Here is a 24,943-nt window from a genome sequence, read left to right as displayed (position 1 = left end):
GCACCCTGATTTCCCTCAGGAGCTGTCAATCCAATTGCCCAGACTTGTCAGAGAGCTAACACAGAATCCAGGCCAGACTTCTCAGGCAAGTTTTTTCCCCAGGAATCTGAATCTTGAATGGAGTGACAAGAGAATGAAAATGGTCAGAGTCCAAGCATCTCACAGATGGGCTCCCCAGACCTGCTCTGGTTTCCAAGAACTAAGCCTCCTGCTTCTCCACACTTCTCGGGGGTCACCTCATATTCTCATTGGGCACCTCTTCTACTTCCGTTAGCCAGGGTTGGCTTCTGTCGCTTGCAAGCACAGAACACTGCCTGATACAACCCTTGGGAGGAACAGATTAAAATACAAACTTGGTAAGTTCTGCTTTCATTATGCGCTTATTCTGTAGGTGAGAAATATTAAAAGGAAATCAGCCTCTTAGCATGTTGTAAACTATGAAAATTCCTTCACAGGGAAAAAAGGAATCCAGTAATTTCTTGTGCCACTGACCCAAGGCAGGAATCAGTTGGCAAGTTCTCCAGAATCCTGGCTTTGTTTTTTCTAAAACATGGCTTCTGGAACCTTAGATTTCTCAAGAGGTACAGAAAATTCAGAAAGCTGTCAGAGTGTTTAAAAGAGGTATTCTCCTGGTGAAAAGTCCTTTCTGGGAGGGCTCAAGGAGGACAGAGCAACTTGTGTTCCAAGAGACACTCAGCCACCAGGAGAAAGGGAAATAAGTGTCAGACCTGGAAACTCCTGGCTAGTTAGTGAGAAGCAACCGCAGCTTTGCTGTCAAGTGAGTCCAAGTCATCCAGACTTCCAGGTCTAAAAGCAGAAACTAGAAGAACAGGTAACATTGTCTACTCAACATTAGCAAGTGGTGGAGTTCTACTCAGTAACTCTCTTGAGTTCACTGCATGAAGAAGCATCCCATCAGATTTCTTTTTTCTTCCTGAGACTGGTCAAGGCAGCAAAAGCCTGTCAATACTTTGAATTTGCCCTAAAAATTGCCTGATTTCACAGTTTGCAGAAACTACAAGCCAACGATAAAGGGATACCAGGATCTGCTAGTCTGAGGTAATCTATTCAATGAGCAAAAGCACTGGCAACATGTGGGGCATGTTGTGGAGACAATGAATCACAAGACAAGACGCTTGCTCACTATAACGTAATGTGCAATCTGAGAAAATAAGGCACCTGCATATGAATTATCAATAGGTGATGCAGGAACTGCCAGACACATAACACATACACAAAAATCTGGAGTCAATACCTCGAGATCTATCCCATCTCCCAACCCCCACCTTAATTCAAGATAGTTCTTAGCCATGTGAGCACAGAAACTTTTTCTCTCTTCCTTCTTATGGAGCTGATTTCAACACCTAAACAAATAATCAGAAGACTACGTCAGCGTAAGAGGGGAAACCATAAAATAATAATATTGGAAATTCTCCCTTTTGAAGAGTAAAAAATGACAGAGGTACGTCACAGTCGAATGCCTTGTAATTAGTGGAGCATTAAATGTATCTTTTGATTTAAGTAGGTGACAAACATTTAATCCCTCTTAACATCAGCTATCAACAGTTGTGTTTAGGGATATGGCAAAGTAATATTTAGGAAAAAATAAACCCTTGCTCACAGTACATTCAGAAGTCTCCACACATATTCTCTCATTTGGGTGGAGTCCAAGCAGCTCACCTATAAACATTACTCTCTTGGCAAAGAAAATTCAAGAACAGGATAGTGGATACTCACCCAGGAAAGAACTGATCTTTATTTTGGTACAAGTCTGTAATTTATTACAAACTACTCCTGAGCTAGCCAATCCCTCAAACACTGTGTGGTCCACACCACCATCTAGGGCAGAGACAGTGGCCTGGACTCCCCTGACCACTGCACCAGCCCCCCAGGTAACCAGTAAAATTCTCAACTCAATGTAGTAACACTTATGTAGAAGCCAAAGAAATTCCAATATTCTGGTGCGGTATTCCATTGCTAGAACGAATTTCACGGCAAAGGAAACTGTCAACAATTTCCCAGTTAAGAACAGGGCATACCATTTTTTAAGCTACATTTTGCTCTATAAAATACATGAACTTAGAAGCAAGTACCAAGTTAGGAGAAAAATACTAGAAAGTGTTTGTCTTTATTTATGCTAACTTCATACATTATGACCAATGTGGCCATAGATGCAAAGAAGCTTTTGTAAAAACGTTTTTTAACATCTTTAGTGTCACAAATTAATATAAACCACAGTGCATTTCTTCCAAGTAATTACTAAAAAAAAAAAAAAATGCACACCAAATCCCTTGAACTATTTACAAAACACAGAGCATATTGTAACCAGAAATTTCTATAGGAAATTCCAACTGAAACATAAAATATTATTATTAAATGGGTATCATAAACATAGGAAAATAAAATTCAAACTTCTTAGCCTGGATTCAAAACCTTTCAGAAATATATTCCAAACCATTTTTTAATTTTATTTTCCAGTTGTCCTCTATAAGAATTCTGCTCAAGTTAAATTGACCAACACAGTCATTCCTTTTTTCTGAACATTTTGCTCCTGCCATTCCTCTGCCCCAGAGTGCCTCTCCCTCAGCCATGCCCTTGACTCTTTCTGGATTGTCCATTTCTGCTCTGACAGCACACAGCATTTATTCCCTTTTGCATATAAAACCACTTCAGCAACGAGCTGCTGATTTAAATCAGAATAAGCATTTCAACAACTTAAAGTTGCCTAAAAAGCGATTTGCCCACTCATAAAACAGTATTTTTTGAGCCTCTACTATGTATAAGGTACAATACCAGGGTCCTCAAAAAACGCTGAGGCACAAGTGACTTCACCTACTTTTTAAGGAGCTTTGAGTCTAGTGGGGAAAATAAGATCAACACCCAACTCATCATGATGAATGTAATAAGCGAGGCAACTGTAAACACTCCACTATGATTTCTGCTAAAAGAGGGTGGGATTACTTAGTGCAAGGCAGGGGGCGGTGTGCCGAGAACTCTAGGAGGAAGTGGCAGTTGGGTGGAATAGAAATAGGACATTATGTCCTCAAGAAGCATTAACAAAGGCAAGGAGTGGGCAGAGCTCAGGAAGTTAATGGATGAAGCAAGGAGTAATGCTTCAGAATATGTCTACATTGTAGAGAAAGTGGAACAAATGGGAAAGTAATTTATATTACAAATTAAAGGGGATTAAACATACTGAGAAATTCAGAGGCTCGCATACGCTCATGTCACTATATTAGGCAGCGTATTAAGTAACCAAGAGATGTGGGAAGATTCCACAGGGTAATTATAATATCTGAAAAAAATCGTACTATTATCACTTTTTATGATGTCGGTTTTTAACTGAATGGTATTCACCACAATAAAGTCTACTTAATTAGAATTGCTACAAAGAGTTCAAGTAACACATGCTGTTAAATATTCTTCACTGTGTTACGTGAATAAGGCATAAGTTCCACTCTATCTTCCATATCTACATGATAGTACAATAAATGGGCCTCCCATGAAAAGCTAATACCAAAGCAAGATCCTGAAGTATTCTTCTGGAACATCCAAGAAAGATGATTTTTGTGCATCATTAAGGGAAACTGCATTATATTATAAGGGGTCAACTGGCAATATGTTTATATATATATAAGCACACACACACAGTTGACCCTTGAAAAAGATGGGTTTGGACCCTAGGTGCACTTATAGGTGGATTATTTGGATACACACAGTGCAGTATTGTAAATGTATTTTCTCTTCCTTAGGATTTCCTTAATAACATTTTCTTTTCTCCAGCTTGTTTTGTAACAATACAGTATATAATACATATAACACACAAAATATGTATGATCGACTGTTTATATTCCTGGTAAGGCTTTTGGTCAACAGTAGGCTATTAGTTAAGTCTTGGAATAGTCAAAAGTTGTATGTGGATTTTTTCCCCTTTTTCCCAACAGGGGGTTGGGACCTCTAATTCCCATGTTGTTCAAGGGTCAGCTGTATGTATATCATACCACGTATGTGGTTAACTCAGTGAGAATCCAAGTCGCCGGCATTAAGGCACAATTCCTTTCAGAGAATTTTCTCACAACTGCAATGAAACAAGTGTGTCACTATTTCAGAAACTCATTACACTGAAATTTCTCGGTGGGGGACAACCCTGATCCTTCTAAATTTAGACTGGTTAGATATCCAGGCAGCCTCATCTGGCTCAGGCACCACGTTCCCAGGCTCATAAACCTGCCTACATCGTTTTCACTCTTGAGGGTAGAAACAGGAAAGATTCTTTGTGGAGGGTCTATCTGCTGTTTGTGGAGACACTCTCCTGTCACCATTGGAAAACTAAGTGCCAGAGTATCAGTTAGATAAGAAACAGCCAGTCGATTTCAAGGAAACATCCAAGAAAAATAACTGCCTGATTTTAAAGTGATCTGTACACTCAGAAGCTTCTAGATGGTAAGAGAAGTGGAGATACAGAGCATTGCTTTATTTTACCTATGATTCACTTTGAGTTACATCTCAGTTTATGAGTCACAGTGGGCATGCCAGCTTCTTGCTGTCACATATTGACCTGGTAGACGGAAACATTTTTAAGAGTAGATTATCAAGAGCACGGAGAGACTGGAAGTCCTGATGGAAGGCCCTCGAACAAATGTAGGTGCAAATGCAATGTTCTGTCAACAAAAAGTGAGGTTTTACCAGCTTACTGTAACATCAACACCTACCAGCCCTGAGAAAATTTAGATTTTGTTTTCCTCCTCACCCTTTCTCAAGTGATTTTAGAAGTTTGCATTACTGTAACACAACGGCAGGGAAACATGTTTGAAAGGTTATTGGAAGTGACAGATGGACCTATTTTGAAATAAAATTAAGCCTGTGGTACTACTGAAAGGAAGTCACGAAATCCAAAATTAAACTGGACAGAATGCTCTTAAACTGTTTTTGTTCTCCACCCCCCGCCCCTCCAAGGAAGCAGAAAGAGTGGGAGGTTGAAGAAGGGAGGCCACTGTCTTTTCTCTGAATTCCCTCACCTTGGTCAATTTGTCCTGAACTTCCAACCTGTCTTCTTAATGGAATGCGGCACCCCAGAAATTGTAAACCTCCATATATTTATCATCAGACATCCAAATATGTCTTCCACTGATATCACTAAGAACACAATTCTAATTGTGCTTAGATGTGACTTTAAAGATTTCAGAAAAAAAGAAAAAAACTATAAAGCACATATCGAACCATCAAATGTCCCACTCTCACCCTGAGATGAAAAATGTGTGCTTCAGAAACCCACTGTGCAGCCCTGATGTGTGAAGGGAATAGCCGACCCAGGAGGAGCCCCGCCTACCTTATTGTGCTCGTACTTGTAGGGGATCTTGAGCGTGTCCATGGCTCTGATCATAGCCTGCATGGCCGTGAAGATGTTCTGATACACCAGCTTGGTGAAGCCCCTTTTGTCTTCATCAGAGTAGCCCGACCCATGGATGATTCTCATCTGCTTGATAAACGTACTCTTGCCACTCTCTCCCGTCCCTGCAAGATGGACAACAGCAAAAGATGTCATCAGACCATGACACCTCCTCCCAGTCTCCCAGACAGCTAAACTGGACACGGCGGCTTAGACAGGTAGCATCCCGGTGCAGACCCCCTGGGGGAGCCGCACAGGACAGTGGTACCACTATGGGTAGAGATGCCACCTGCACAGAACGCTCAGCAAAACTGGAGGGTAAGAACCCATTTCAGAGGCCCATGAGCTTTAAAAAAAAAAAAAAAAAACATAATAAAACATAACAAAAAAACAACTTGTCACCTCTTTGGAAAGCCACTCAGCATGGAATTTGGATAGTGATTTGTAACCATGTATCTTAACAAGAAACACAAGGAAATCGTCATCTTTTGAAGAGAATCAACACTTGATAAAGCTCTCCTCCCTGGAGAATATCTGAAAGACCTCCAGGAGGCAGGGTTTGGATCTGGAAATGACAATGCACTGACAAAAATGCTATTCAGAGAGCAGGAAGAGAAAAATGCTTCGGAATTTCTAGACATTCCCTTTCACTTTAAAATGGTGTGTATGTGTGTACATATACATACACACATGCACATATATATGTAGAGCATAGTATCCAGATAAGAATTAGGAATTTCCTAGATAGGAAGCATCAACTGTATGTGCCTGAGTTATTTCAAGGAATCGCCTAACTCAGAGAAGTCACAGTGGCTCTCCTTCCCTCCATCCCTTCTTGACTAATAGCGTGATATAAAAATTTATTGTTACTGGATTTTTCTTCTCCATGCTCTTATTTTCCCCCTTTCCAACGCCCCTAACATATGCCTGAGGGCAATCCCTAACAAAGCTACCAATGACCCAGGGAGAAAGACAAGACAGAAAGATGAGAGATCCTATCGCTGAATGACAGAAACTATGTGGAAAGAAGTATCTTCCACACGAATCTAAAACTACGAATGTTAAAAACTTCATTTTTCCAAATGTAGGTGGCTTCTTCTGTATGTCACTTCATTTCTGAATACTTATTCACTTTCAAGCTTCCCTGAGATTTCCAAAACAATAACTATCTCTGTCTTCCCCTAGAAGTGTAGAAAAACACTAAAAGCTCCTATTTAGGAATTAAATATGGAAGAATAAAATAATTGAAACACTGGATGGCTAGCATGTCCTTATTGCCATTCCTGACTTACGAGGAGCTTTTAAAAACAAAACAAAACAGAAAAACTAAAAAGTAGGAATACCGCATCTGTCCTCATTTCATTTTGTCTTTCTGCGGGTTGGATTTCATTTTCATCTTTATAAACAATCACAAAACATTCAAGTAAGTGTTACGGTTTTCACAGAAGCAATCACTTAAATGACTACAGATGTGCGGGTAAACACAGAATCCTCACCCAGTTACAGTGCAAGATGATTTCTAGCTCTGAGCTCCTGGGTCAGCAGCCCCTTTATCATTTTCATATGACTTTTAATAAGTGATCTGGAGTGTTTGATCTATAAAGTTAACACTGCAATGTGAATGCCATCAACCCATTTTAACAAGCTTTCATTCCAAGAGTTTTTATTTTTATTTTTTTTTTGCTTTTTTTTATTCATTCCAAGAGTTTTTAAATGACTATTTTATGATCCCCACCATGAATAATGACTATAGGGGAGAGAAGTATTTAAAAAGTGGCACTGCTGGTAGAAATAAAGCTATGTAATTGTTTCTCCTGGCTGATCAACAATTTATAGAAAACAGTAGGTATCCTTAGTCTCCCAAGCAAATCAAAGTATATAGGGAAAAAAAATCCAGATTGCTTCTTTGCTTATTATCCCTATCCCAGGGGCAGTGGCTTGCTCTCAGGGCCCAATCGGTGACAGAATCATCAAATCAGAATCCCTGCTAGTTCTTTCCACAACAAAAACAAGAAGAAATCTTAATACATGAGGTTAATGGAACGAGAAGAAAAGGAAAGAGAATCAGGCGATAGGGTCTCTTCCTCCTGGCTATCAAAGCAGCTTTTATATGCTCATTTGGGTGAGTATGAAACATAAAACATAAAAATAAGAAAGGAGCAGACAGACAAACTACACTGGCTTGTGTTTCACTTAAGTCTCACCAGGATGAGCAGTCAGTGCTTGGTACCCCTTTGGATCAAGTCCTGGGGGTATCGCACTAATGAAGAGTCCAGAGGCAGAAAATGCAGGACCAATGAATGAATGGGGGCAAATAAAGGTAAAAGAAAAAAGAATCCAAAAAAAATCAACTCCAAAGTAAGACATGCTCCTTATTGCCCCAGACGCACCCTGAGAACCTTTCTCTCCATTTTCTTTTTTTTTAAGATTTTATTTATTTATTCATAGACATGCAGAGAGATAGAGAGAGAGGCAGAGACACAGGCAGAGGGAGAAGCAGGCTCCATGCAGAGAGCCTGACGTGGGACTCCATCCAGGGTCTCCAGGATCATGCCCTGGGCTGCAGGCGGCACTAAACCGCTGCGCCACCAGGGCTGCCCTTTTTTTTTTTTTTCCACTCAGTTTTCTTGCTTATTCCGTGCGTGCCCTAGGCGACTGAACCATAAGGACAGCACATCTACAGCCCCCTTGCCCTCTGTTTTTTTTTCCTGGGTTTAGCACACAGAAGACACTAGGAGGAGACCACAGATCAGGGAAATGAGGAAGGGGAAATTTTCACACAGCTCGCTCCCTGCAAGGGCACCAGATACACCACGTCCCCTTCAAAGGCCACAGCTATTGCTGGCTGTCCTGCCCCCAGACAGCTACCTTTCTGGGTTCCCATGACTGTTCTCAGTCTCAGGGGCTACTGGCAGCCCCTAGGGACCTAGTTCCCCTCTAGAATTGCCCTCAGCTGCCCAGCTGGAGTATCCACAGGTTTCCTGCTGGGACCCTGACTGGTACAGATGCCATAAGGACAACAGGGGAACCTCAGTAAGAGGAAGAATGACGCTTTCTCTAGAAACCTTACTCATGAGGTCCTCTCTAGTCTGTAAAGAGCTTGCTAGTCACTAACTCACTCTCCTAACACTCTCCTGGAGGCCAACTGAGATGAAGAAATGACAGAGCCCGAGTCTCCCCCAAAGTCCTAACAAATACAGTACTAGCCACCTGTCCCCAGAATGTGCACATGTCTCCCCCCAACAAACACCCTCTCCAAGACCAGTCTCCAATACAGACAGGAGAAAACACAGTCTCCACCTCCTGAATATCCCCCCCTCTTATAAAGAAAATCCAAAGAAATCTGTGTTCTACCCTTTATACTTTGCCAAGAACTCTGAAATATATTGTCATTTCATCCTTTCAAAAATCTGTGAGATGGATGTCTTTATCCTCATTTCACATAAGAGAAAAGGCTGTGGAGGGGTGAGACCTCAAGCTAAGATGCCATGGCCAGTAACAAGGGCCCAGCCCAGCTCTCAGCTACCCAGAGTGGGTTTGTCACTATTTTCTTAGTCACGACTGCTCTAATTACCCTAAGGGGTAATTAGCTTCTAATGCCCACTGGCTAAAAATATCTTACCATGGCTTTGACTTCACCCAACTTTTATTCACTTAATATAATTTCGAATTTCTGAATACTCCTTCATTTATTGGGACCCATTTTGAATCTCTATGCCATCTTCTAACGGACTCACCATCCTTCCCAGATAAATTTCACCGATGAACTCAATGCTCACCCTTTGCTGTTACTATATAAATGCACCAAACCCAGAGTGAGAAGGCAGAGCTTCATGTAAGAGAAAGTCTGCGTGATTTCAAACACCATATATAGAAAAGTCAACTGACATATTATTCCTTACTAATGATGGATTTAGCCACAAAAAAAAAAAAAAAAGAAGAAGAAGAAAGAAAAGTATATGGACTGAAACCTCACAACCCAGCAAAAACTTCAGCTTCTTTGTAGAGTTCTATCATGGAGACAAATGTGTAAGCCAAATATCATGTTGTTCTCCTATTTTTATAGACTTATACAACATTCTCAGGATTTGAAATGGACATTTTAACAATCTACTCATGATGAATATGAAAAGAAATATTTGGTACAACTGAAAAAAAAACAGCTATTCTCAAATTCAATAAAATGGTGTTGTTTCCTAAGGCCACATGAAAAGCCCAAGAGACTTCACAATTCTTTATATCTGATGAGAGAAAGCAGACTTTTCTGCTAGTAGATTCTCTGTGAATCCAGCGATGGCTAATTTCTCTTCACAGCACAAGGCATAAGTAACTCTTGACCTAGCTCAAGAAATACCCATCTATTGTTTCCAAAGCCACTGATATGATCTAGCAGCGAGCACTCACATGAAAGCAGGGGCGGGAGACACTCTCATTTTTGCTAATTTGAATATATCTTCAATCGAGTCATTTAATAACTTCAACAAGCACATCAACACACATAAGGGTATGTACCCCATGATAGTGCTTTTTCTCTTTAAATGCTCTCTATAAATATGGCTAAAAATTTGCCCCAGAAAAGCTGTTTTACCTCTGGGTAGGTACTCTCCCTTCCCTTATTCTAGCTCACCAGAACACCCAGAAATGAGACTGTGTAAGAATCATGCTTATATTAAAGGGGGCACACATAGGGTGCCTGGCTGGCTCAGTCAGTAGAGCAAGTGACTCTTGATACTGCATTGTAAATTCGAGCCGCACATTGGGTGTAGAGATTACTTAAAATTAAAATCTTAAAAAAGGGGTAGGAGGCTAGGGGGCACACCATCCAGCATGCATAATTGGCTTTAAGGGGTATTTACTTAAAAAAAAAAAAAAAAAGGGGTATTTACTTAGTTTTTTCTTCCCTACCCATCAGATCAGGAAAAAGCACAAAGAGCAATCCCCACTTCACATGTCTTTCTGTCAGAACAAAACCAAATAGGAATTTAACATCCCATTGTAGAGGGTATCACTTTGTAAGCTGTTAGAATACAGCACATCAGATGTATACACCATCTCACATACAACAATCTGATGCTTCCATTTTAGGATTTTACAAGATCTTTTCAACACGAGGATTTCCACACGCAGCTTCTGCCACAAATCCATATTTACTCTCTGTATCCTACTCATACTAAGCATCTATATGATGACACTGATTATCCTGCCCATTTGCACAATGAAACCTGTAAACAGTTCTGTCCAATTAATCTCTAAAGGCAGGACAGTTTTTCTTATCCCATGTCCCCCAGCCTCCTGAAATAGCAGTTCCAAATCCAGTAATACATTAACTTCCTAATGGCAATGGATTATCATTTGTTGCTGAAAGCAATCGTAGATTCACTGGTTCCTTCTCTCACACGTAAATTGGCTTCTTGGATTATACTTCTATCAAAAGAGCTGCAAAGCACAATCCACGAATACATAAGAATTGCTCAGTGCCCTCAAAATGTCAGTTACTGCCGTACTGCTCGGAAAGGCAGGAGTGTCCCTGACGACTGCCATACAATGGCCCCGGAAAACAATCAGCGAATGCTAAACTATTGGGAACTTGAAGGATCTGCATGCTCAGTTCCTTTCATCATGGAAAAAAAGGAAGAAAACATGCCTTCTCAGGGCCTCTTACAGGCCAAGGGAGACCCACACCACTGCCACTTTTTTTAGGCTCCCAGGAAAAAGAAGAAATGCCAAAACTAAGATAAAAACTGTGGTATTTAAAGTTGTACAATGAATATATTCGTTTCGTCCTGCCAGTGCCTTTCATGACTGTATTTGGAGATATTGTCAAACCATCAGAAATCTACATCTGAAGCCTTTAATTAATGTGAAGGCTCAGGCCAAATGCCCTGCCCTCTTGATTGGCCAGCACCCAGAGAGAGAGAGGCTAAGAACAAACCCAAGTCTCATGGAGCTCAATTATAACTCAAGTAACTGTACTTAATAAGGCCTGCTGGTTTAGGCCGAGAGTCTAAAATATGGAATCTCAGCACCACCAAAGCTAAACTTGGACTACTTCCACATAATCTTGGATAAAGTAGAACCAGAAATTTCAGGGAAGAATTTTCTACCCACAAGCACATCATCAAGATACACCTGCAAAGAATTAATAGCACTGAGATAAAAGTGATTTAAATGCAGTGAATCAAAATGCAATCCATGTGTTGTCCACATCTCAGGCTATCTACACTAAGATACGTGCATTCTGTCTTCTGCACATTTTCCTCCACTTATATTAGGAACCCACACTTTAAACGAAACAGCTCTAATACCAAAGTCACCATAACTCCTTCTCCTTAAAAGACTGTCCTTTGAGGCCAAGAGTGGGGAATGACTTCACTCTTTATCCCCAGCAGGGTCTGGCAGGAGGTACTTTTAAAAATACAGCACAGAAATGAGCTGGGTATTCAACACTGTGAATGGAAACTGAACAGATGGGAAAATTAGTGGTAACCAGGACTATTAATAATAACTCCCCCAGGTAAGTTGGTTTTAAAGGAAACACAGGCAAAATACACCGAAAATGCAATTTGCTGAAAATTACTTGGAATTTCATCTAGTCCTGGGCCTCTCAAAGTGGTAAAATCCTGCCAGGAAAGGGCCTACGGTGCCATCAAGGTTACTCAGAAGGTATAATTTCTTAGCGAGTCAATTTTACCCCAGAGCACCTCTGATAAACATCTGTGTATTAAAAACTAGCATTGGTTGATTGCACAAGCTTCTGAGTATAGTAAAAACCATTAGAACATATACTTTTAAACAGTGGATTTCATGGTATATAAATTATATCTCAGTTTTTTGAATTTAATTTTATTATTTTTTTAAATCAGTTTTTAAAAATTTTTAAAAATAACAACCGTATAGTTTGGAGATGAACAGGAAGGTTACGTGAATTTTCACACTAACATGTTCAGGAGGCTACTTTTTCGTGTGTTTACTTTTATTTTTCTTTTTTTAAAGCAAACTCTATACCCAGCATGGGACTTGAACTCACAACTCCAACTTCAAGAGTCACGCACATGCTCCATGGACTAAGTCAGCTAGCGCCCCCAGAAGGTTACTTTGAGATTACCAGCCACATCCTTTTCTCCTCCAGGAGCACATGCTTGTGCTCTTCTGCCTCTGAGTGTGTTCAGAAGAAAAGTCTGAGAAGCTGTGAGCTCACTCCATTTGCAAAGAAGGGGAAGTGACTCGCTCCAGGATTCTTCTGGTTGAAAACTAAGTAGAAGGAAATGAACTAGAACCTACAGAGATCTCATCTGTCCAGGGCTCTCAATCTTCTGTCCTCATGAGCTTTCTTTTCATAAAATACTGTTTTCCATATTTATAAAAGTCATAAATATTTGCTAAAGAAAATTCAGAAAACCAGAAGGTTTTCCAGTGCTGCTGAAATTTGAACATTTTGGTATATCTATTTTCAGTCTCCTTTTCTAAACAAATGTATTTTTTCTGTCCTTGTTCTAAAGTAAACCTAGAATAATACCATATTGTTGTTTTTCATGTAAAATACTATGGTAATCATTCCAAGACACTAATTATTCTTCAGAAATAGCTACTAATAGTTGTCTGAAAGGCCATCATAAGGATGTGATAACTTAACAACTCCCCTGTTGTAACACTTTTTGAGTATTTCTAATTTTTCATTTTTATAAATAACGTTGTGATAAACATCCCTGAAGAAATATCTTTGCCTGAACCTCTACTTCCTTAGGAGAACATCATAGAAATGCAGTTGGGTGGAAGAGTTGCCTGATAGTTTTATGTCCCCTGGACAGTTAGACCAGTTGGTATGTCCACTAGACCCCTCTTCAATTTTCATTTACCAACACCACTTTCTTTTAATAGTCACAATTTTGGAAACAAAATTAAATCTTTATCTTAATTTATATCTTTTCTTATGAGAAATTGTTTCATACTTTGTCATTTGGATCCCTTCTATGAATTTGCCTTTTCTTTTGAGGACCTGATTTTTGTTTGTTTGTTTGTTTGTTTTTGGATTTCTCAGAACAATTTAGTTTTTAAAACAAAATTAAACTTTGGTTACAAATATTTCCTCAATCTGTCCTTTTCTCCTCATTCGATGACAAAATCTGATAATATCAACTCAAAATCTGTACTTAGGGGGATCCCTGGGTGGCTCAGCAGTTTGGCGCCTGCCTTTGGCCCAGGGCCTGTTCTGGAGTCCCGGGATCGAGACCCGTGTCAGGCTCCCTGCATGGAGCCTGCTTCTGCCTCTCTCTCTCTCTCTCTCTCTTTCTCTCTATCATGAATAAATAAAATCTTTAAAAAAAATCTGTACTTAGTTAATTCATCTGGTTTCCTCTGTGATTTAATAGGTTTACATTTTTTAAAGATTCCAAACATACATATTTATTTTGGCTTTTACAGTTTTGCGTCCACACTTAACTAATCCATCTTTATTTTATTCTGATATGTGGTATGCAATGATTTTTTTTATAAATAACTCAAAAACCATTCCCTAAAATAATTCAACACTTTAAAGTTACATTGTCACAGGAGTACTTCTCAATAAAATCAAGTATTTGATCCAAACAGGTGAGTTTTCTCATGTGCCCTAATGTATTCTCAATGACAATCCAAAAAACACACAGAATATAGTGAGTCACTTTAAGCATCTCACTGACACATTCCTTGAATTCACTCTTCTTCCCTTCTCCACCCAACTAGCCCAACAGTCTTTCCTCTCTAAGCCTTAGATTCTGGTTCACTGCATTTATTTAAAAGGCCTCTCAAGAACAGTGGAGTAAATACGCCAGGATGATAAAGGTCTTAATCTTTCTTCCACTTTTCGAGTCTATTTCTACCCATATGGCATATTCTGCATGTGCTGTCTATCCTGTTCCAACTCTCTGTAGCTCTGTGACCTGGTAAGTTATCTGGCCTCTCAAACTTAATCCTCCACTGAAGTACCACTGCCTACTTTACAGCTCTGCTGTGAATTTTCAGTGAGGAAATCTAACAGTGACTGGTACGTAGTAAGTACTCAACAAACACTAGAACTCATTTATAACGCAAAAATCCAGTGGAAAAATGAAAGAATAGTCTGATCCAGGGCTAGATGGGGAGAGGCAAAAAGTGAGAAATCAAGAAAAATAATATTGCAATGCAGTATTTTTTCAAAATCAAAATTAATGCCAAAAGCCCATGGTGAACAAAATAAACAAAAAAATTTTTAAGTATACATTTTTAAAGACAGGATCAGTAATATGTTCTGTGCCATACTGACACTTGAGATGCTTCCTTAAATTCTATATCCAAAGCAACTACCTTACTCACCCTACCCTAGTTTCAGACATGATTTTAATTTTCTATTCTTCAAAACAACTGAGATAATCATCCCCAGTATCTCACTATCTAAAGTCGTAGTCTATGCACATTTTGGGCATGGATGGTTCATAATTTTATTGTATGTACACTTCATACTAGATATTATTCTAGGCATCGAGGACACAGGGCAGAGTGCCTGCTTTTATACAGGCACCATTCAAGTGTGAGTGGCAGATGACATACAGGTACACAGATGAGTAAATAAGATATCAAAAGGAGATGGAGCTCTGCATTAAAGAATTAAAGGATAATGAAATACAGAATGACCTAGCAGCCACTTTAATTGGGGAAGCTGGAAAGCCTTTCTAAGAAGGTGCATTTAAGCAGATATCTGAATATCCAGGATTTAGCCACAAGAAAAGTGGAAAGAAACAGCATTCCAAGCAGTGAACCAGCTGACACAGAGGTCAAGGCTTGGCCGGCACATTGTGGGGACAACTAGAAGGGCCGGCATCACTGAGGCACAGCAACTGGGCAGGAAGAAATAGAAGGTATGACAGAGGCTGGCTCTGCTGGCTACAGAGACAGAGGGAAATCACACAGGGTACTGCATTCCAGGAAACAAGTCTGGACTTTATTTGAAGTGTACTGGACAGCTTCCGAGAATTTTAACTAGGAAAGTGATGTAGTTTGATCAATGCTAAGTCAAGAATGGACTATATGGGTAAGCCAGGGGGTGTTTCAGGAACCCAAGCAAAAGATAAAGGCAGGAGTTGTGATGGAGAGAAGAGGAATGATTCCCAGTCTAGTCTGGATGGATATAGATGAGACATGTGTAGGAGGGAGAGCAGAATAAGTAGAGATGACCCCTAGATTTGGAGCTTGGGTGACCTAGATGGATAGAGGTTCTAGATTCTTAGTTAGAGAGGCCTGAATAGGAAAAAGTTTGGGTAGAGAGAGGCACATCCAGTCTGCAGTGCCTATTCATCCCAACAGAATCACTTTGTGTATACCTACATACACACAAAAAGTCCACTGCACTAATGTGGAGGATACCCAGGAAAAAGATGCAATTTGTGTCCTACATTCCCTGGGTCTCCAACAAAGGCAAGGACGCAGCCATGACTGAGGTCCTCACGCTAATGGATGAGTCAGAGCAGACTGCAAAACCAGGGTTATAATTTCATTTCCTATGAGCAAGTTCCTTATATAAAAAGATAGGAAGCTTTCTAGCCTCTAAGTTACATACACAGACACCCCTATTTATTTATCAAGTGGCAACGCTGCGACACGGGTACTTCTCTAAGGAACACTGGGACATCATTGAACATTATTTGGAATACATGAAGATATCATAAAAGTGTCAAGTCATAATAATAATATTTTAAGAGGTAGGAACCCCAGGAATAAATAGCCACCCACAGATTTTTAACAATTATTTTAGTCAACAAAAAATACAAAGGTAAGGCATCCAGGTTTTTAGGGTTAGAGACAATCATGAACTGCATTCTTTCAAAATGTGCTGAGTGGAAAATGATAAAGGCACCTGGAAAGCACTCCAAGGGCTGCAGGACAGAGTGGCTTGTGTGGCCTTCCATCCAGAAAAACAACGAATTAAATCTATAGTGGAGGAACAGGCCCAGGACAGATGTGAAATGCCACTTTCCTCCTTATGTCATACCCATCACGAGATAATTTACAGGCAAGTGAGTGGCCTGGGGGAAAGAGCATCAGTGGAAGTCAGGGGCCATCCGGAACTGGATTCGCCAGGGACACCAAGGACAGTGATCGATACACGGTCACTTGGCCTCTGAGAGCTGACGACAAGGGAACTGGCCAAGATGACCTCAAAGGTTCCCTCCAGCTTTCAGATTTTATGATTTGTTTTCTTTGCTGTATGTGGTACAGCTTTAAAAAAAAATGCATTAGATTTCTTGAGGGGTAGGAAAAAACCTGACCTATTATTTACTGTGTATTCAAATATTAATTCAAACGAGTTGACTACAAACGGTAGTAGTCTTCTTTCAAGGTTAATGTCAAGATTTTTTTCTTTTGCTCATGTGGCTCTTCACTTGGAGCCTCTAAAAATAATTATCATTTGAGGTAGGGGAATTAAGGTGCTGGAGGGAGAAAGCAGTGCTCCAATTAAGGGCAGCGAAGGTCTGGCGGCCTCTCGAAATGCACAGCTATTCAGACTGCAGAGCGCCGCATGCTTCTCAGTTAATATCATCCCAATATTTCAAAGAATGACACCAGGAATACTGAGGACTTGTCTATGTTCCAAGTCCACCTAGTCAGCCTGAAAGTATGAAAGGATCTTCAGGAGAGAATGTTTTATGGAAAACAAGAGTTAGTGAATCTGCTTGTGTGGAGTCATTACTGAGCTAGTAGGGATTTTGGGGAGTCAACTGTTCCTGTAGCATCTGAAATTTAATTAAAACAAAAACTAAACGGAGAGAAATGTTTCCATTTTTGTTCCCCAAGGAAGAGAAAGAACACAGTTAAAACACACACACACAAGCAAGCAAACCAAACCTATGTATTGTTCACATTTTAAAAAATTCTCTCTTTGGGGGAAATGTTGATATTAATCAAAAACAACAGTACCTGTTGGAGGGGTCATAATTAGCATGAGAACTGCCCAACAAGGACTCCTAAAATAAGTAATCATTTCCAAATGGCTAATCTGGGAGGTCACCCCAACTCTCCCATCAAGAGATGCATTAAGAAATCACTTAGGTTCTCACTTCCCCTAGAAACACACAAAAAAATAATTCTTAAGATTCAGCTTTTTTTTTTTTTTAAGGTTGAAATATTAACCACTGGAGGAAGGAAACAGCTCCTTTCCATTTGGTGCTCAGGGAATTTTGAGGATACAGACATCTGCCCCTGCTCTTTCAGATTTGAATTACTCCAACGCAATCCGGTGATGAATGTGGGGCATCCATGTGCGCTGCCCAAAGTGAGAGGGACAGCATCTGGCACCAGTGAGGGATGTCAGGATAAGTTTCCCCAGAAATCATCACTAACGAGTTGCCCTGTGGTTTGTTTCATTAATTTAAATTTCATCCTATAATTTATTTGGCCTAATAGCCACATGTTTCCCGAGTGTTCAGGCCAGGAACAGTAACAGACATGGGAGAGCATGGTAACAGAGCAAGGCTCTCTCCCTTCCGCGTTGACCCCAGCTGGGTTTTTCTGAAATAGAATGGTCAACCTCAGTCTCCAACGAATGAGAAGTGCCTGTTTCCTTATTCACAAGAAAGCTGCACTTGGAAACCTGCCTTTCCCTGGGAAGAGAATACAGCACCCCTTTCTCAGAAGGATCATACCTACAAACATACAGGCATTGGGCAAGAAATTAGAAAGGACCATCTTAAAACTAGATTTGCTTCTTGAGGAAGTAAAACTAGGAAAAAGCACATTGGTGCACTTTATTAATGTTTAGTAAGACTTACACATATGATAACTTGCTACCATTTGATAGAAAAAAAGGAAGGGAAACTAATTACCCTCTTATAATTTAAATTGAGCCTCTGCTCTTAGTTCACAATCCACAGAACTGTTGGAGGGGGATGGGGGGATCCCACACTTAAAGGGGAAGAGACCCAGAATCCAAAATAATGTTTGGCTCTCAGAATGAGTCTTGGTTCTAGGCCACAGGACCCAAAAAATACTGTCCAATTGTATACATTCAGATGTGACTTTTCACAAACTGACCTAATAATACATTAATAATAACATTTGAGGCTATGTAATAATAGTAATTTGAGGAACATCCAAACAACCAGAAACCAACCATTTTACAGGCAACCTTTTCCCTGAAATGTTTCATCACAGAAAACGTAGGAAAGTCACTAAGGCATCTAATGAAAGCTTGCATCACCTAGGCAGTGCTTACTTACTTGAACTGATGAAGAAGTTGGCAGAAACTAGATCAACTAAACGCAAAATAGTAGAACAATTTATTTTTTAAAGGAAATACTGAATCACTAGGCCTTTGCTAAGTGGAGTGATATTTTGATATTTTCAGGCATTTGCAAACATCCCTCCCGCTCCCAACACACACACACACACACACACACACACACACACACACACACACACACACGGTGGGGGGGGGGGCTGCTTTAACAACAGCTTTAGCCTGTATAAATCACACTTCAAAGTGTGAGATCCTGCCTGCTTTAGCCTGATGGTGACACTAGAGTAATGACTTACTTGCTTATTGTGTTGCCTACCAATGGTTTTCCTAAGTATACTCATCAATGACTTTTTTTTTAAAGCCTGTTAACACACTATATACTAAATGGAATAACTATGACAATGCTCTAGATATTCCAGGCACGTGGGTTTAGGAATATAGGTGAGGAAACTTCTCCTGATCTGGCAATTCTTTTTAATAAATACTATCCCTAAAGTCATTAGGTCACTACTGATTGCTTGTATTATACTGTAACAGGTACCATATGAATTGTATAAACTACAGGTAGTGCACTTTTTAAGTAACAGCTTTATTGAGACATAACTTACATATCCCAAAATTTACTCAATCAGAGTATACAATTCAATGGTTTTCAGGTATGTTTGCAGCTGCATGCAAGCATCACCACAATGAATTCTAGAATGTTTTCATCTTGGGTAATGAAACTTTAATGAGCTGCTAAGCATCTAACTAGCCAAAGTATCAGACTACTGAGAAAAGCTTGTTGCTAAACGCATTCCCTCACCTTTAAAGTATATATTTATATTTGGGCTTTGTTGTACTTGCTTTGTTCTTTTTCCCACTTAACACATGCTACAGACTTTGGATTTGATTCAAAAGCCTTTGAGGAGCTGTTGAAAACTTCTGAGGAGGTATGAACTCTATCACAGGAATCCATTAAGAAGACAGAGGCATGACATGAGGAGACTGTTCAGATTTCACATACGAAAAGCTCGGCAAAGAAATGAGACCAAAGCAAATTACTACAAAGGTCCAAGCAGGAGGTCCAAACCTAAGTTTGTGAGGCAAAAATGGGCAAGAAGGAAGGACTTGGACAATACTGAAAAGCCAGCACAGGTAGGTGTGGCTCTGGTCCGTGGTGGGGTGGGAGAAAGAGGAGTCACAGAAGACACCCTGGCTCATACGGGGAGACAGGGGACCTGGGGGTCCTTTAGCACAAATGAGGATCCAGGGGCACCTGGGAGGCTCAGTGGTTGAGCATCCGCCTTTGCTCAGGTCATGATCCCAGGGTCCTGGAATTGCGGGAGCCTGCTTCTCCCTCTGCCTATGTCTCTGTCTCTTTCTATGTCTCTCATGAATGAATGAATAAAAAACTTAAAAAAAAAAAAAAAAGAGAGAGGGATCCCTGGGTGCTGCAGCGGTTTAGCATCTGCCTTTGGCCCAGGGCGCGATCCTGGAGACCCGGGATCGAATCCCATGTCGGGCTCCCGGTGCGTGGAGCCTGCTTCTCCCTCTGCCTGTGTCTCTGCCTCTCTCTCTCTCTCTCTTTCTCTCTCTCTCTCTCTCTCTTTCTCTGTGTGTGTGACTATCGTAAATAAAAAAAAAAAAATTAAAAAAAAAAAAGAGGACCCAGAAGGAAAAATCTTAAAAAAAAAAAAAAAAATGAGGACCCAGAAGGAAAAACTGACTTCAAGGTGAAGTTGATGGGCATGTTAGATGTGTTACATTGGCAAATGCATGTCCAGGACATGTAGAGACTAGAGGTGTTGTTCCAGAAATCATCCTGCCAGGTTGGAAGAGAAATAAGGCCAAGTGTGCACAGCTGAATGTTCAAGACAGGGGACAAAAGCACCCAGATAGTGGTTGATGCTTCTGATGCAGTGGAAAGAGCAATGAGGACCAGGAAGATGGACTGAGATGGCCCACTCTCCCCCTGCAGGCAAATGACTATGCGAGGAAGGAGAGCCTAGAGGAGATCCAAGTGTGAGATCCTGCCTCAGTTACTCTGGGAGATACAAGAGCAAATGGAGCCCAGTGTGTCCTAAGTGCCACATCTTCCACCTGTTGCTCTAGTACAAGGTGTGTCCCTCTGCCTTCCTAATGCAGCCTAAGGAATGAAAGGTGAGAAGGTTGGAGAAATGCTAAATATATTTAAGGCTACAGTCATAATCACTGTAGGTCATCTGAGAAGCTTCACTGGGCCATTATTAAATTTCCAAATTCTATTTACACATGTGATTGCTAGGCCTATGCCATGTATCCTCAGTTTGATCAGAAAACCGTGATCCTGCGTCATGAACACAAAGATCTGAACGTGCTTCTTCAAATCCCCTGGAGATTTCAGTCATGTTATTGAAAGGTCTATGTTTTTACTCAAATTGGCTAAAAAGTCTGAAAACAAATTGACGTGCCAAACTACTGCTCATTGTAATGTCTTGTAAATTTTACCACACTGGGACAGTATAAAGCCTAAGAAATTCCAAAATATTACATCTTCCTTTTCTCTCTCAACTCATCCCCAGAAACCAAGAACTGAAACCACCCTGAGAAAGCAAAGAAGTAAAATTTAAAAATTCAAACCACAAATGATTAGAGCCATTACAGACAATTGGGAGGAAAAAGTGATTCAGGAACTTTACTTTCAACCTAATTTCAAAGTGAATAATTATCTTGTCCCACTAGAATTAGTAAGTCTTCAGAATCAAAAATATAATGGCACAAAGAGAATATTTGATAATCATAATATGCTGGGCACTTCAAAACATGGCCATTACCCTCTTTTGCATGTTAAGAACACAAGACCATGGGGCAAAGCTAATTACTTTCTTTAACCAAATCAAAGAAATAATTGGTTGAATGACCTCAATTTTACATACTAAATGATGTCCGCATACTTAAAGACACAGTGACCACATAATTTACCATGCCAAATGAGTAACCCTTGAGAGTGAAAGGGGTACTATTAAAAATTATGTTGGGGCAGTATGTGTAAACTGTGCTACTCGTAGGTGAATGGACATAAATGGCTGTCTCATTAAAAGTACTCTGGAGGGGTGTCTGGGTGGCTCAGTTGGTTAAGCACCTGACTCTTGATTTCATGATCTCAGGGTCTTAAGATGCTCTCTCTCCCTCTGCCCTTCCCTCCTCTCTTAAAAAAGGGGTTGGCGGGGGGATCCCTGGGTGGCGCAGCAGTTTAGCACCTGCCTATGGCCCAGGGCGCGATCCTGGAGACCCGGGATAGAGTCCCACATCGGGCTCCCGGTGCGTGGAGCCTGCTTCTCCCTTTGCCTGTTCTCTGCCTCTCTCTCTGTGACTATCATAAATAAATAAATTAAAAAAGGGGGGTTGGGGGTTTGTTCTGGAATGGAAGAGGATTTTAACAAAGCATTTAAAAAACTGAAGAGCAGGGGCACCTGGGTGGCTCAGTGGTTGATGAGCCACTAAGGGCATGATCCTGGGGTGCTGAGATGGATTCCGCATAGGGCTCCCCACTGGGAGCCTGCTTCTCCCTCAGCCTGTGTCTCTGCCTCTCTCATGAATACATAAAATCTTAAAAAAGAAAAAAAAAAGAAAAAGACTGAACAGAGGCTATAAAAGGAAAGAATACAGGACACAGAATAAAAATGAGGATCAGAGCTAGCACACAGTCCTAATATCCCTCAGGGTATGTATTAGAGTCAAGAGCTAAACACATTCTCCCTGCCCCCCACCCTGCCATGGGACCTTCATTGTCTTACACTAGAGACAAGGTCAGGATAGCCTGTGCCTGCCGGGGTTTTTTTTGTATTTTTTTTCAGTACTGTCTTATTAGGTGATAACAAAAGAAAATGAGAAGACTAACTCCAGGCTGGATGACAGATCAGGTCATTTTATAAATTAAATTGGCAAAGATTGTTTTTAAATGATCATATTCAGGACTCAGAAATCTAGAGGAAAACTGGCATTGCATATATCTACAAAAAAAAATACAATAGCAGCTTCTCAGGGGAAATTCTGCAATAATTATCACTTCTTTCAATGCCGCACAGCCTCCTGCACCAGTGATTTCATTAGGGACTTTTCTCAGGGAAATAATTATGAATTTTGTAAATACATACCTACTATAAGATACGTATCTTATAATTGATTAAAAACATAAAAAATTAAAACTTAAACTTGAAACAACAGGGGAGAGGTCAAATAAATGAGATCATGTAGCCATGAAAAATATTGTTACATTATATACAAAAACATTCAAGATAAATAAACATGGAAAGGGAAAAAGCCATTCCAAATCCATGCGGAAATACCATGCCAGTTCTATTAAATCTACTTACACAGAGACACACAAAAATCTATATAGAAAAAAGGTAAGGTGGGAATATTTACAATAAATTGCTGGAAGCAATTAGCTCTGGGTGGGGGGATGAAGAATCTTTTCTTTCTTTTTGCTAACTTATGTTTTCTCAATGTAACAAATTGAACAGGTGTCCTTTGTAAAAAGATAAAGAAACTGGAAAGACTATATCCTTCCTCCTTCCAGAGGACATTACATCACAGATGTAACAGAATCAGTAAGAGCTGAGGTAACATTGGTCTTTACCTCGGAAGAAGAAGTGAGATAGAGCCCTATTTGGATGTCCCCCAAAAACTAGCCTTGCAAGGATAAAAATGAGAAGAAATGCGTAAGAAAATCTTAAAGGGTGGTCAAGTACCATATAAATAAATGGCCTGCCATTACCACAACATGTACTTTGGGGTGGGTTGTTTTTCTTCATTTTGCAGGGATTCAACACTCTGCTTTATGTGTATCATGATGCAAACACAAACAGGTTGGCTAGACAGAGTAGAAGGTGAAGTGGCATGCTAGGTTAAAACCATAACCCTCATTTCATTATCCCCTTTTCTAACCAAGGGAGGAGAAAAATAATAGGACATTTCTAATCAAGTTCCTGGGAAAGTCACCGAAAAAATAAGAATTGAATCAATCCCCACTATGTATGTTAGTAAGAGCTCGTGATCTCAGGACCCTGAATATAGGAGAGGTTCAAAGAAAATGGTTGATCAACAGTTTTTTTGCCAAAAAAGAACCCATTCATACAACATTTTCAGGAATAAACACTGAAATTTACCAAAATGTTACCAATAGTTGTGCTTATTTAGGTTGTGAAAACACAAGCGTTGTTATTTTTTTCTATTTTGGAAACATCTAGTGAGCAATTATAAAATTAAATTTTAATCAGTCTTAGCAAATCCTGAGAATCTACTGCACTTGGACCCAATCACTAACCAACTGGCTATGTGACTGTGAGCAAATTAATTTACCTATCTGGGTTTCAGGCTCTTCAAGTTTCTCAAGGACAGAGGAGGAATACATGTAGTTGCTGATTAAGACATGTAAAGCATCTAGCACAATAGTTGAGAATGCTTTAAAAGTGAGGACTTTTTAACGGACAGGAACAATACCTATGAATAAAAAATTAGTTGTAGATTTTCACTCATTCCAATTAGCACATAAGGCTAATGACCTCAAACAGCAGATACTCAGCATTATACAATCCATTTCCGACCTCCAACTCTCAGGCTAACACAGATTTAAAGATTATTCTAATCTTATAGAGCCAAAGAAAGGGCTCCCCTCACGGGTTTTGGTTCACGGGCCAAATTTGAACCTCAAGATCACTTTAAAGCCAACCTCTAACCACAAAAGAAACCCAGAGATGTTAACTACAGTATACGCTGAAATACATTCAATATGTCTTGAGAAAAGGAAAAGCATATTATAGTTGTCAAGTGTGCTATGATGGGGAGCAAAGAATACCAAGAATGAGGTTCCTTTATCGTCATTAAAATGTCTGACTCTGAGCAGTCACATAATAACATGGGCCATAAGTCCCATATATACTCAATAGGACAGTAGACTAGATAAATTAAAAAGTGCCTTCTATTTCTATCATGGTGTAAATTTCTAGCACCTACAGCCATACAAGTCTACGATTAACTAAAACTCAGTTTCCCCACAATGCAAATTGGAGGGGTGGGGGGAATCAAATACCTTTGTCATGCAAGTGACTATGGTCTCATTTTAAGATTGTCCCACACTGGGGCACCTGGATAGCTCAGTGATTGAGCATCAACCTTCAGCTCAGGGCATGATCCTGGGGTCCTGGGATCCAGTCTTGCATCAGGCTCCCCACAGGGAGCCTGCTTCTCCCTCTGCCTATGTCTCTGCCTCTCTGTCTCTCATGAATAAATAAATAAAATCTTTAAAAAAAATACTGTCCCACATCATTTTAGGCAACTACTAT

General features: G+C 40.1%; 1 protein-coding gene across 2 annotated transcripts in view; it reads right to left on the bottom strand.

Moving 5' to 3' along the window:
- GNAQ (G protein subunit alpha q) overlaps positions 1-24,943 on the bottom strand; it is a 313,102-nt gene that overhangs the window by 194,850 nt on the left and 93,309 nt on the right. For both annotated transcript variants that reach the window (XM_041744377.1, XM_041744379.1), the window contains exon 2: positions 5,330-5,514. In XM_041744377.1, coding sequence (XP_041600311.1) covers positions 5,330-5,514 — 185 coding nt within the window. The remainder of the gene's footprint in view (positions 1-5,329; positions 5,515-24,943) is intronic.

Source organism: Vulpes lagopus, chromosome 2 (genome assembly GCF_018345385.1).
Source record: "Vulpes lagopus strain Blue_001 chromosome 2, ASM1834538v1, whole genome shotgun sequence".
NCBI lineage: Eukaryota > Metazoa > Chordata > Mammalia > Carnivora > Canidae > Vulpes > Vulpes lagopus.
The sequence above is the reverse complement of the archived record's forward strand: the minus strand, read 5'-3'. Positions and strand labels throughout refer to the sequence as shown.